General features: G+C 45.3%; 1 protein-coding gene across 1 annotated transcript in view; it reads right to left on the bottom strand.

The window, feature by feature from the left end:
- The window catches only part of LOC140355728 (uncharacterized), a 36,872-nt gene extending 28,800 nt beyond the window's left edge, over positions 1 to 8,072 (bottom strand). The window contains exons 1-3 of the mRNA XM_072440386.1: positions 3,796 to 8,072; positions 3,314 to 3,481; positions 3,082 to 3,247 (exon numbers count right to left, since the gene is read on the bottom strand). Of these exons, the coding sequence (XP_072296487.1) occupies positions 3,082 to 3,247; positions 3,314 to 3,481; positions 3,796 to 5,585 (2,124 nt within the window). The 5' untranslated portion in view covers positions 5,586 to 8,072. The remainder of the gene's footprint in view (positions 1 to 3,081; positions 3,248 to 3,313; positions 3,482 to 3,795) is intronic.
- Positions 8,073 to 12,915: the final 4,843 nt, after the last annotated feature.

The following is a 12,915-nucleotide window of genomic DNA, read 5'->3' as shown; positions in this document are numbered from 1 at the left end:
ACAGCTTCAGAGCATCACACTCACTGTGACAGACACATTGATGGATTGATGCAGGTCAAATGAGATGTGCATTTATATATTTGTGAATAAATCATTGGTGGACGACCTAAACTGTGCTTTCTTCACCTGTGAATGTGGATGTTTTTCAGACGTTCCACATTCTGCTTTGGAGCCTCTCAAAATCCACATTTATTCAAAGACAGATTTGTTCTCATCAATTCTCATTTATAAACATGAACGTTGAGATGACATGATTGACAGTTTAAAAGTGGGCGTGGTGTTCAGGGGAGATGTCCGTGGACACAGTGTGGATATTTGCTCCAACTAAAAGACTCTTTAGGCCCTTTTTACTTTAGTTTTTAGACTTGTTTTAGACCGGAGCGCCAAGGCACACGCATTTCCCGAGTCCTCACGGAGCGAGACGAGCCGGTCGTGACACACGGCTGTAAAAACACAAGATTCTATCAAGTCAAAGTACAGCACATTTACTATGTTGTGGAGACACCAGATTGTTGAACTTTAGCCTTCTTCTTTCACCAATAAGTGACTTTTGACTCCTTTGACTCGTCTACTGCCTCTTAAGTCTCTCACACACATGGATTGTAGAAGAACAAGCAACATTTTTAACTGGAACAAGAAAATATGAGCACATTTCTCCTATTTTAGCTTCACTCCACTGGCTGCCCGTCCATTTTAGGATTCATTTTAAAACTCTTTTATTTACTTTTAAAGCATTAAATGGTCCTGCCCCTCCTGACCTCTCCGAGCTGCTACACCCCTACACTCCCAGCCGTTCCCTCAGGTCAGCTGACCAGCTCCTGGCAGTGCCACGGGCTAAAGGTCAGAGGTGAACGAGCCTTTGCAGTGGCAGCTCCAGTGGAACAAAGTGCCACTCCCCATAAGAAAAGCCTCTTTTTAAATCGCTTCTAAAAACATCTGTTTTCTCTGGCTTTTAACTCCATGTAGTGTGTTGATTGTATGTTTTATATGTGTTGGGAGGGCAGCACCTTTTTATTTATTTTATTTTGTTTATTTTTATTGCATTGATTTTAGTGTGTTTGTTTGATTTAATTTTCTATTTGATTTTGTTTTTATATCTTATTTTATTACTTTTATCCTATTTATGCCTCTGTAGTCTTTTACCTGCTGTGAAGCACTTTGGAACCCTCTGGTTGTGTAAATCGTGCTGTATAAATAAAGTGGATTGGGTTGGATTGGAAAATACACAACTTTATTGATTTAGGATCAGATTTTGCTCCAACTAAAAGACTCTTTAGGCCCTTTTTACTTTAGTTTTTAAGACTTGTTTTAGACTGAAGCGCCAAGGCACACGCATTTCCCGAGTCCTCACGGAGCGCTTTAATTCATATTAAATGATATATTAATATATCTTGAGTAACAGTTAATATGTAAAACGCAGCCTAATTGTGTCTCAGACATAAACATATCAGTGTTTATTTGTGTCTGATACAATATGTCTTTGTGTCTTACATTCAATTAAAAAAGTCAAAGGTCCAAACGTGACTGTGTCATATTAAATAATGATTGAGACACGTCAATATCTCTTTGTGATATGAATCCATTATTATTTGTAGAAAGGATGAACAAAAACAAGTCAAAGACATTTCTTACATTAATACATGACATGTCCTCTGAGTGCGCCATCTAGTGGTGAAATCAGCCTTATTCAAAAGTGACTCCTACTTATTTATTTCTTCTTTATTTTCAGCTTTAATTGGCATGAAAACACAATAAACAGTAATAAACGTGTAGTTTTGAAGAGAAAAAGAGCATAGATCATGTGACGTCTGCAGAGCTGAGCCGATGGTGCCCAGGCACATTGTACTCACAGCTCCTCAGTGTTTCTGCTGCTCTGGACTTCAGCCTTAACATTAGCAGTGACCGCTGCGTGTGGACCACGTGAGGACCATATGCACTTGTATGGAGCCCATCTAGTCACAGGTTCTGATCCCATACTCAAACATACATGTGTCTGTGTGACGGGGAAAAGGGTGGAGTCTGTGGGAGCTGTGGTGGAGGAGGACCAGGGCATCAGGAGTAACTCAACAATGTGGGCTCAGGAGTAACCGCAGCAACAGCCTCCTCTCACTGCCACCAAGAACACGACCTTTTAAGACATCGTTTGTCCCGTCTGCCGTGTCCAGGGCCCAAGCCTTCAGGGGCTTTTTCATCTTATATATGTTGTTTTATCATTGTTCATCGTTTGATGTTGCACCGAATCACCAAAGCAAGTTCCTATTTTGTGAATTATGTTCAGTGACAATAAACCTTTTCTGATTCTAATTCTGATTCTGACTTCTTCTTTTGCATTTACCCCTTGACTACAGATGCCACAAACTGCTGCACAAACAGACGGGCAAAGTGTGAGCGGCGGCCGAGGCGTCGGAGCAGGACAATATGTTTCCAAGTCCAATTCATGACGACAGACGAGTACGAGAGCGAAAGCTCAGGATAAAGAAGACGCCGTCATAAATCTGTCTTATAATAATAAGGTATTATCATGTTTACCTGTAAGATTAGGAGAATAAAGATGAATGTAAAGATCGCCCTAGTTCAAATGTAAAGTTGGACAGTTCCTCCAGTGAAACAGTTTCAGTCTGATGTTTGTGGAAGTTGCTGCTTGTCAAACCTCTAAATGTGTCGATAAGTTCAAATAAAAACATCAGATCTACAGCTGTGAGTCTTCTACATGTGAAGTTGTACCAAATAAAATACTACTCACATTTTCTAAGACCTGGAACCATCCAGCGCTTTCCAGAAGGATCCAACCTGGAAAACACAAGTCTAGTTTAGACCAGAACCTGGACCAACCCCTGAACCAGAGCCCACACCTGACAGACTGTAGGGGGCAGTGTGGTCTCACCTGACAGACTGTAGGGGGCAGTGTGGTCTCACCTGACAGACTGTAGGGGGCAGTGTGGTCTCACCTGACAGACTGCAGGGGGCAGTGTGGTCTCACCTGACAGACTGCAGGGGGCAGTGTGGTCTCATCTGACAGACTGTAGGGGGCAGTGTGGTCTCACCTGACAGACTGTAGGGGGCAGTGTGGTCTCACCTGACAGACTGCAGGGGGCAGTGTGGATCGTCCCGTAGTGCGGTCAGTCTCTCTGCTGAGGGTCCTGGATGGTTGTAGCTCAGGTCTAACTCTCTTAGATGGCAGTGGGTGGAGCTTAGAGCTGAGGCCAGATAGGCCACGCCCCTTTCTGAGACCAGACATCCAGACAGCCTAAAGACACACAGCATTACACTCATGTGGAAACAAGGGGCAGAGTGCATGATGGGAGTGTCTCACCTGAGAGTCTCCAGTCTGCAGGGGGCGCTCTTCAGTCCATCACACAGCAGCTCCACTCCTGAGTCCTGGAGGTCATTTTGACTCAGGTCGAGGTGTGTGAGACTGGAGGAGCTGAGGACTGAGGCCAGAGGACCACAGATGCTGTTTGTCAAGTTACAGCCGGACAGACTGAGGACAGAGAGGGAGATTAGAGCGCACTCACACCTGATCGTGAACAAAGTGTCAACTATGAGGTCCGTTTGGCCGATGTCAGTCTGATTTGTGCTTCAGTGATGCTGCTGGAGGAAGTGGACCTTATGAAAGTCTGTGTGTAGTTGAACTTTAGGATTATATGGCCTCAAGGACATGTTTATGTACCAGTGTTTTCACATTTTAGCTGCTTTTGTTGGACACATTACCCTGGAATGTTCTGCCGTTTGTATTTAGGGTAGACTTAGAGTTGAGAGTGTTAACCACTCTGCCACAGTGTAGTTTGTACTCACATGGCTTTGGTGGAGGCCTTGATAACCGGCAGCAGATTCAGCAGAGCCTTCTCTGAGGGACAGTATTTCCTCAGGTCAAACTCCTCCAGGTCTGAGTCTGTAGACAGTAAGAGAAAGGCCAAGGCTGACCACCGAGCAGGAGAAAGTTTATCTGCCTTCAGGCGTCCTTCTCTCAGGGTGTTTTGGATGTCCTGCACCAGACTGCGGTCGTTCAGCTCGTTCAGACAGTGAAACAGGTTCAGGCTTTTCTCTGTAGACAGACCCTCATCATTGAGCTTCTGTTTAAGGTATTTTACTGTCTCTTGATTGGTCTGAGAGCCACTTCCTGTGTGAGTCAGCAGACCCTGCAGCAGCCTCTGATTGGTCGGCAGAGAAAGGCCCAGGAGGAAGCGCAGGAACAGGTCCAGGTGTCCGTTTGGACTCTTTAAGGCCTGGTCCACAGCAGAGCTAAAGAAGGCTTCTTCAGAAGAGTTTGATGGGGACAGCAGGTTCTCTCCAGAGCTGAGCAAGGTCTGATGGACGTGAAGAGCAGCCAGAAACTCCTGCACACTCAGATGGATGAAGCAGTAGACCTTATCCTGGTACAGCCCTGGCTCCTCTCTAAAGACCTGTGTGAACACTCCGGAGTACACTGAGGCCGCTGCAGCGTCCAGCCCACACTCGCTCAGGTCACACTGGTAGAAGATCAGGTTTCCTTTCTGTAGCTGCTCAAAGGCCACTTTTCCCAGAGACTTCACCATCTCCCTGGTCTCTGGAGTCCAGTGAAGGTCTGTCCCTGATTCTTGGTGATACTTGATGTTCTTTACTTTGGCCTGCACCACCAGGAAGTGGACGTACATCTGTGTGAGAGTCCGTGGCAGCTCTGGTTCCTCTGTTTGTTCCAGAAGCTTCTGTATAACTGTGGAGAGGATCCAGCAGAAGACCGGGATGTGACACATGATGTGGAGGCTGCGGAAGCTCTTGATGTGGGAGAGAACAAGTGTGACCTGCCGCTCGTCTCTGAACCTCTTCCTGAAGTACTCCTCCTTCTGTGGGTCGGCGAACCCTCGCACCTCTGTCACCATGGAGATGCACTCAGCAGGGATCTGATTGGCCGCTGCGGGGCGCGTGGTTATCCAGAGAAGAGCGGAGGGAAGCAGGCTCCCCCTGATGAGGTTTACCAGCAGCACGTCCACTGAGACGGACTCTGTGGGGTCGCTCAGGACCCGGGTTTGGCTGAAGTCCAGAGGAAGTCTGCACTCGTCCAGACCGTCAAAGATGAAGAGCACCTGGAGCTGTTGGAAGCTGCAGAGAGCGTTGGATGGACTGAAGAAGTGGTGCAGCAGCTCCACCAGGCTGACCTGTGTGTCTCTGAGCACATTGAGCTCTCTGAAAGTGAACGGGAACAGCAGCTGGAGCTCCTGGTTGGTCCTACCTTCAGCCCAGTCCAGACTGAACTTCTGAGTCAGCACCGTTTTCCCCACGCCAGCCACGCCCTTCGTCAGCACGACTCTGATTGGTCCCTTTGTCTGTGCTCTCATTGGTTCTTCTCCGATTGGGAGTTTAAACATGTCTTCACACTTGATGGCGGTCTCTGCAGAGGCCGGTTTCCTGGTCTCGATGTGTCTGACCTCATGTTGCTCTGTGGCCTCTCCCTCTGTGATGTACAGCTCTGTGAAGATCTGCTTCAGTTCAGAGGAGTTTCCTTCTTTAGCAATGCCCTCACACACACAGCTGAACTTCTGTAACAGACAAGTCTTCACTTCTCCCTGAACCTTAGAACACAGACCTGTAAAAAGAGAAATCTGCATCAGACGTGTAACTGGACACACTGGATTCAGTTAGAGCAGAGAGAGCTCTGGAGATTTTATGAAATTCAACCCACTGTTACGGCCCCCGTCCTCCCTGTTGTGTGTTTGACTGTAATGTTCCCTGTTCCTGTTTCCTCTGGTTGATGGGCCAATCCACAGTCTTCACCTGCAGCCAGTCCCAGTATTTAAGGACCTGTTGCAGCTGCACAAGGCCATTTGTCTTCTCGTTCATCAGGGCTGTGGTGGTAGCGACTGACTTTGAGTTGAGACATTTGTAGTTTGTTTGTTTGTTTGTTATGTGTCTCCTTTTAAGTTGTCACTTTGATTCTGTTCATGGGCCTTTGTTTAGTTTGTCCTGTGTGACTAGTACCTTTTGGAGACGCTTAACTTGTTTTCTTAGTCGTGTCTGTGTTTGTTCATTTACCTTTGTGTTCCTGTTTATTGAACAAACTTTATTTCACCATTGAACATCTTGGTTTTATTACTTCTTTTACCCTCGCAGTTATAACACGCACACTTTGAAACATCAGAAACATTTGAATCCAGATAATCCTTTCTGATCAGTCCTTTTCAGCCAATAACAGCTGTAGCTCATCACATGAAATGTGCCTGTACCTAAAAAACCTGGAGCATCTGAACTGAATGATTTTCACCCAATAGCACTTACCTTCACTTTATGTAAGAGTGTGGAGCAAACTGTGAGTAAAAACATCATGTCGTCTATATCTAACTGTTTGGACATCTAACAGTTTGCATATGAAAGTCAGAAGTACAGAAGATGCAGCCATCACTCTATATAACACCTTAGCAAAGCACCTTCAGGCCCCTGACCATTATGCTAGAATCCTCTTTGTGGACTTTACATCAGCTTTCAGTTCTATGCGTGTACATATTTGACTGAACAGGCTCATGGACCTCGGTGTTAATGGAGGCATTATCAAATGGGTCAGAGACTTTTTGTCCAATCGTTCCAAAGAGATATTTATCCTACTCTGTGTAGGCCCTGCCCACTGGGCGGGACCTTCCAATGAAAAGGTGTTATTGGTTTCAACAGAAACTAAACCTCTTTGTTTTCTATCAAACTAGCCTCTTTGTTTACAATCAGTCCTTTAATGGACTATCAGTAGTGATGCAGACCTAAACCCATGTTCAGGTTCAAGTCCGGATTCGAATCCAGAGGTCCGGACTCATTAGGTCCGGACCTAAACCATCCCATATTTGCATAACGTTATAACAGCATAACACAAGCTACTTGGCTTAATTATGTTGAAGACACTTGAACAAGGACGACTATCAAACACAAGGCTTAACTGCAGATTGAAATAAACTCAACTTGTCTGGTTTGTTCACAGTTTTTAACAGAAGTTACAACTTACAAATCACAAGCTACTAGCTACGAGCTAGCTGCTAAACTATAGCTTAACTAACAGTTAACACACATTCATGTGTTTTACTTGAGGAACAAGAGCATGTTGAGTATTGTTGACAGGGTCAGTCGGGGTCAAGGGTCAAAGCAGCTGTTTCATCTGATACAATGTTTTGCCTTTAGACACATTTCCATCTTTAATGTTACAGATCCATTGGCATCAAAAGTCAGGTAAAAACCTTCAAACAGACAAAACACCAGTGTAAATAATTAAATAACAGTGTAAAATAACAGAGTTATAAAAACTAGTATAAAAGTCAACTAGAATCACTATAAAGCATCAACTTAGCAGTATCAAAAGTAGAATATGAAAATATTTTACACAACACATCAAAATAATACATCATATTAGCAGCATTAAACACCAGACCAGATTTAACAACTGTAGAATACAAATACAAAATATAAACTCCAATTAATGAATGCAGCAATTAAGCAATATTACTTTGACTTTCCTTTGTATTTACTTAATGCCAAACACATCACACCACAACATAACACTTAAGTTATTTCATTCATATTTACACAAAGACCAAAGCACAACCCAGACAAGACCAAGCTGACCCCGCCCCTTTAACCATCACAACATGGCACGCGGCGGCCACAGCTTAAACAGTTCAGATAAAGCCAGCGATCTCACCGGCTTCACTTCAATGTTCACATGTGGACACACGGTTCTGCAGCTCGACACGTACCAGGCGCTCCCGTCTCTCGCATCTTTAAACTTATTTCACCGGCTTTAACTTCTGCCCGGAAGACGCGTGCGTCACTAATTAGGGTCCGTGTGCGCTATTGACGGCGGCGCATGGCAGTGTTTACGTCCAGCGCAAATTTCGCGATCAATGGAAGGTTTAAGATGGTTTAGATTCTAGAACGAAAAGGATATAGTATGTGAGTGCTATATTTTTTTATGAGTCCAGAACCGAATCACCGGGGTTTCGTTTTTTTTAACCTGAACCGAAACGTTTTTACAAGTCCAGATCCGGTCCGTCGTAGCGGTACACATCCCTAGATACATTATGAAATGTTGAGTGTGACATGCAGATCGTGTATATTTCTAATTGTTTTGATGAAACCAAAAGGTAAATCGTTTTCATATTCGTATTACAACAGAAGAATGGTGCATTTGGAGCTCCGCCCCTCTGGTCACCTGACTGTCCATCACACAGAGGGTCCTGATGCCTCTGGTGGACTGTTCGGCTGCTCCGCCGTGACAAAACCTAATATCTAAAGCTAGTTTGTCTCACGACACGTGCTGCTTTCAGGTGAGTAAAGTCCCCGCTCTGAGGGATTATAGACACTTCAAACACCACAGGGACTAGAACAGTGTTTGATTTAGGTTAGCTCCACTTTAAAGGAGCTTTAACTGTGAGGGGCTGCCACACTCTGTTGTAGCTGGACCCAAGGCCCTCACACCTTCACAGAGTTCTTAAGCCACGTTTGGACTGGCCCCGGCCCCTCAGACCGGTTTAGAGTTCTTTTGAACAGTTTGCTCCATGCTCAGGGCGCTGAGCAGCAGACGTTACACAAATATAAGAAATACAAAATCTAATCTAAAACCTGAATTAAACCTTTGACAAGATGTTTAAAGGCTCTTAATAACAAATGAGCTGAAAACCAAGTGCAAAAGCCACTCTCAGTACTTGGGTACTCAGCCCCCAAAATGTTTGACTTCAGTGCAAAGCCTCTACGCAGAGTGCCGTGCTGCGACAAACAGAAAACAGATGTTGCTAACGTGCTTTGCCTGCTTTGTGTGGCTAACGTGCTTTGCTAGCTTTGTGTTGCTAAGGCTCAACTTATAAGTTAGCATCAGTGTAAACGTGGCTTTACTGTTCTGCAGCCGCTGGACCAGCTGCTCCTGGTCCATCCTCCTCAGGAAGTCCAGGGTGATGTTCAGAACCGCCTCTCTGCTCGACTCCTCCTCCTCACTCTCAGAGCATTCTGGGTAATCTGAGGCCAGGAGCCTGTGGAGCCTCTGCAGCTGCTGTTTGACATAATCCAGGACCTGCTCCTCCAGACGCTGAAACACAGAGAACACAGAGGAGCAGGTCAGGCCCTGGGATCCACTCTGCAGGTGGAATCTCCTCTAAATGTTTCTGACCATGTGACGCTTTTGGTACAAACCTTGAAAACAGAGTCCAGGTCACAGTCTCCTCTGGGGCCCTCTGCGCTCTCCTCTCTGTGGGACAAACAAACCAATGATACAACATTACACTCTGTCCACTGCAGAACATCAGAGCCAACAAACCCCCGACGGGAGCAACAGGAGCGACAGGTGTTGAGAAAAACGTCTTTAAAGAAACAGGATTTGGAGAAGGTTCTTGAGGGACTTACTCTGAATCTGGTCCTGGTTCTTTAAACGATGGAGGTTCATGTCTGGAGCGGTCACTCTTTAAGGACAGGTGGCTCTGTCTGGACCTGGAAACATCAGCTCAGTCACAGAATAAACTGCAGAAGGTTCTAACCATCCAGTCCATACACCAGAGCTTCTCAAACTGTTTCTGCTGCGATCCCTTTAGGGGATTGTTAGTGAGAGCCCGGGACTGTGTGTCTGACACTCGGACCTGCAGTGTGGGGGCGCCCCAGGGCACTGTCCTCGCGCCCTTTCTCTTCACCCTTGACACTGCAGACTTCAGACATGACACGGACAGCTGTGTCCTGCAGAAGTTCTCTGACCACTCTGCCATCATCGGACTCATCACGGACGACGATGATGCGGAGTACAGAGGACTGGAGCAGGACTTTGTGGACTGGTGTCAGCGGAACCACCTCCTCATCAACGCGGGGAAGACCAAGGAGATGGTGGTGGACTTCCGCAGACGCCACGCCCCCCTCACCAGTGAACATCCAGGGACGGGACATTGAGAGAGTGACTCATACAAGTACCTGGTGTTCATCTGAACCACAAACTGGACTGGACTCATAACACAGACGCACTGTACAGGAAGAGCCAGAGTCGGCTCTACCTCCTGAGGAGACTCAGGTCTTTTGGAGTGACAGGGCCACTCCTGAAGACCTTCTACGACTCTGTGGTGGCATCAGCTCCTGTAGGCGTGGCCTGCTGGAGCAGCAGCATCACAGAGAGGGAGAGGAAGAAGCTGGACAAAGTCATCAAGACGTCCAGCTCCGTCCTGGGCTGTGCTCTGGACTCGGTGCAGGAGGTGGGGGACAGAAGGGTCCTGGCTAGATTCACATCTATGCTTGAACATGAGTGTCGCCCCCTGCAGGACACTCTGTCCACTCTGGAGAGCAGCTTCAGTGCCTGATCCACCCTCGCTGTGTGAAGGAGACGTGCTAGCCCTGAACACGTGCAATACTGACTTAACCATGTGCAATACCGTCATATTCATGTGCAATTACTGTCACACTCACACGTAATTAATGTCATTCATGTGCATATAACTGATGTAAATAAGAGTGTTTATTATTATTAGTATTATTTGTCTTATGCCAGCTATTTTTATTTGTATTATTATTATATTTTATCTTTATTTTCTTCTCTCCATTCCCTATTAAGATATGAGAGGAGTTTTGTTAATAAGAGTTTTTGTTTTTGTACATAAGAGTTCTTCTATTAAGAGTGTTTGTTAAACTTCCTATAAGTTATCTGTCCTTTCCCCCTGTATCTACTGCGTTGTAACACCAACATTTCCCCATGTGTGGACAATAAAGTTATATCTTATCTTATCTTGTTCACGCCCCCCACAGCCTCCAGAAATATAAACTCATCAAATAAAACACATGCACTTTTACTATAAATGCCTCAATTAAAGGCGTAATGGACGATTTTTTGGCCCAAATCTGAGTCTCATTTCCTCGTGGCGTGGACGGCCGATTAGTCCTGCCACGTATCAATCATAAAACGCACCTACTGCTCACCTGCAGCCTCTTTCTGGCTCGTCTCCAGGACAGCAGCACGTTTCGCTGCGTCTAAGCGCATGGATCTATCATAATATAGTTCCCTCCGTGTAGAGGACAACATTAAGACAGAGAAAGACAGTTTGAGCTCAGAAGAGACGGAAATCTACAGGAGACGAGAGACGCGATGTGATCCGTCGCGCTAATAAACAAACGCACGTGTTGCAACGAGGCTTTGATGTGCCTCCGCAGGGGATGAGTGCACATGCGAAAAATCCTCCTTTATTCCTTTAACCTTAAATACACAGCAATAATGAGAGTTTGACATAAATTACATTCATTTTTAGTAAAAGTGTCACTCTCTCTTATGGTTATAGGAACTCTGAACTGCACATGAGAAGGTTCTGGGGTCTTACTCTGAATCTGGTCCTGGTTCTTTAAACGCTGGAGGTGGATCTTTAGAGCGGTCACTCTTTAAGGACAGATTCCTGGGTCTGGACCTGTAAAACACAGTCACAGCTGTTGTTAAAGCTGCTGCTGCTTCACTGAACTGTAACTGTCTAAAGTGTGAAGAGTCAGACTCACGGTGGATCAGTGCTGCCCCCTGGAGGCGGCTCCTTCACAGAGTCACTCATCATGGACCTGAGGAAAAGCACAGGAAACAGTGACTGAGACTGAGCTCACTTTACTCACACTAAAGTTTCCTTTATTCATGGGAAACACAGTGGTCACATATAGAAATAAGTCATTTAAATACAACGTAAAGTGCCTTTAATCTGGCTGTTTGTGTCACATTAAATGTACTTTATGAGTCAGAAAGTTTGATGTGATAAAGCTGCTCTCTAGAGTCACAGTGAGTCATTTGTGAATAAATGACTTGTTTGACCTCATCAATAATCATCAAATCTAGAATAAATTGACTCTGATGAGGATCATTCCGTCTCAATGGATTTAAACGCTCTAATATATTTGGAGAGGCTTTTAGAAAAATGATCAAACTGAACAAGAGACGTCCATAAGAATAACCCAGACTGTGGCATTAGTCCAGGATAAAGCTCAGTTTGTCTCTGTTAAACTTCCACGTTACAAAAGCTCTTTAAAACTCTTTAAAACTCTTTAAAACTCTTTAAAGCTCTTTAAAGCTCTTTAAAACTCTTACATTTGTGTTTTAGAACACGAGATCTGTCGAGTGTCAGTTTGTGACTCACATTTCTCTTACTTTCACTTTCCTCCAAAAACACGCACACGACTAAAACCGGATTAAAAGATATAAAAGAGATATAAAAGAGGCTTTGAATTAAAGTCACTCACGTTGTGTCGCTTCTTGGTCTCACTTCTCAGTCTGAGGAGGTTTTTTTGCTCCTTAAAACTCTATAAATGTCTCTAAAGTGTGAAATAAACGCGGAGCAGAAACTGCGTCAGGTGTTCAAGTTTATGTCGCAGGTAGGTTAGCGGAAGTGGGCGGGGCTTGGGCCTCCACTCGCTTTAGCTCGGAGCGTTTCTACTTTATTATGTGTCCCATACCACACGCAGGGGCCACACGCAGGGGCCACAAAACGCAGGGGCCACACACGCAGGGGCCACAAAACGCAGGGGCCACACACGCAGGGGCCGCACTATAAAACGGCTCCGCTTTCCCTTACCTGACCGCGCCCCTCTCTGACGTCACATCCGCCGTGCAGCGCTCGGCCGCAGTCAGACAAAATGGTTGAAGTTGTGAGAAATAGTGACGCCAAATGAAGCCCCATGAACCATTTGAGGCTTCAGCCAATTGTATCGATACATGAGTCGATGCCTCACAAAGTGTTTCACTTGCTCCACTGCGCCATCTTGTGGTCAAATAAATGTAATGCATGTAAGATAGTACAAGCGTCACTGTTAGAATTGTTTTCTCATACATATTGTTATTTACGTGCACTTTATGTTCATGTATTATTTTGTTGTTATATTTGATCACTTCCGGTTGTGACCACTTCCTGATGTCTTGGCGGGATATAAATTGATTGCTGTTGAGCTCTGCACCTGATGGAAATAAACTGGAACAAA

Source organism: Eucyclogobius newberryi, unplaced genomic scaffold (genome assembly GCF_026437365.1).
Source record: "Eucyclogobius newberryi isolate DKJ021-1_F unplaced genomic scaffold, fEucNew1.0.hap1 SCAF_12, whole genome shotgun sequence".
Lineage (NCBI taxonomy): Eukaryota > Metazoa > Chordata > Actinopteri > Gobiiformes > Gobiidae > Eucyclogobius > Eucyclogobius newberryi.
This window is presented reverse-complemented; position numbering and strand designations above follow the sequence as displayed.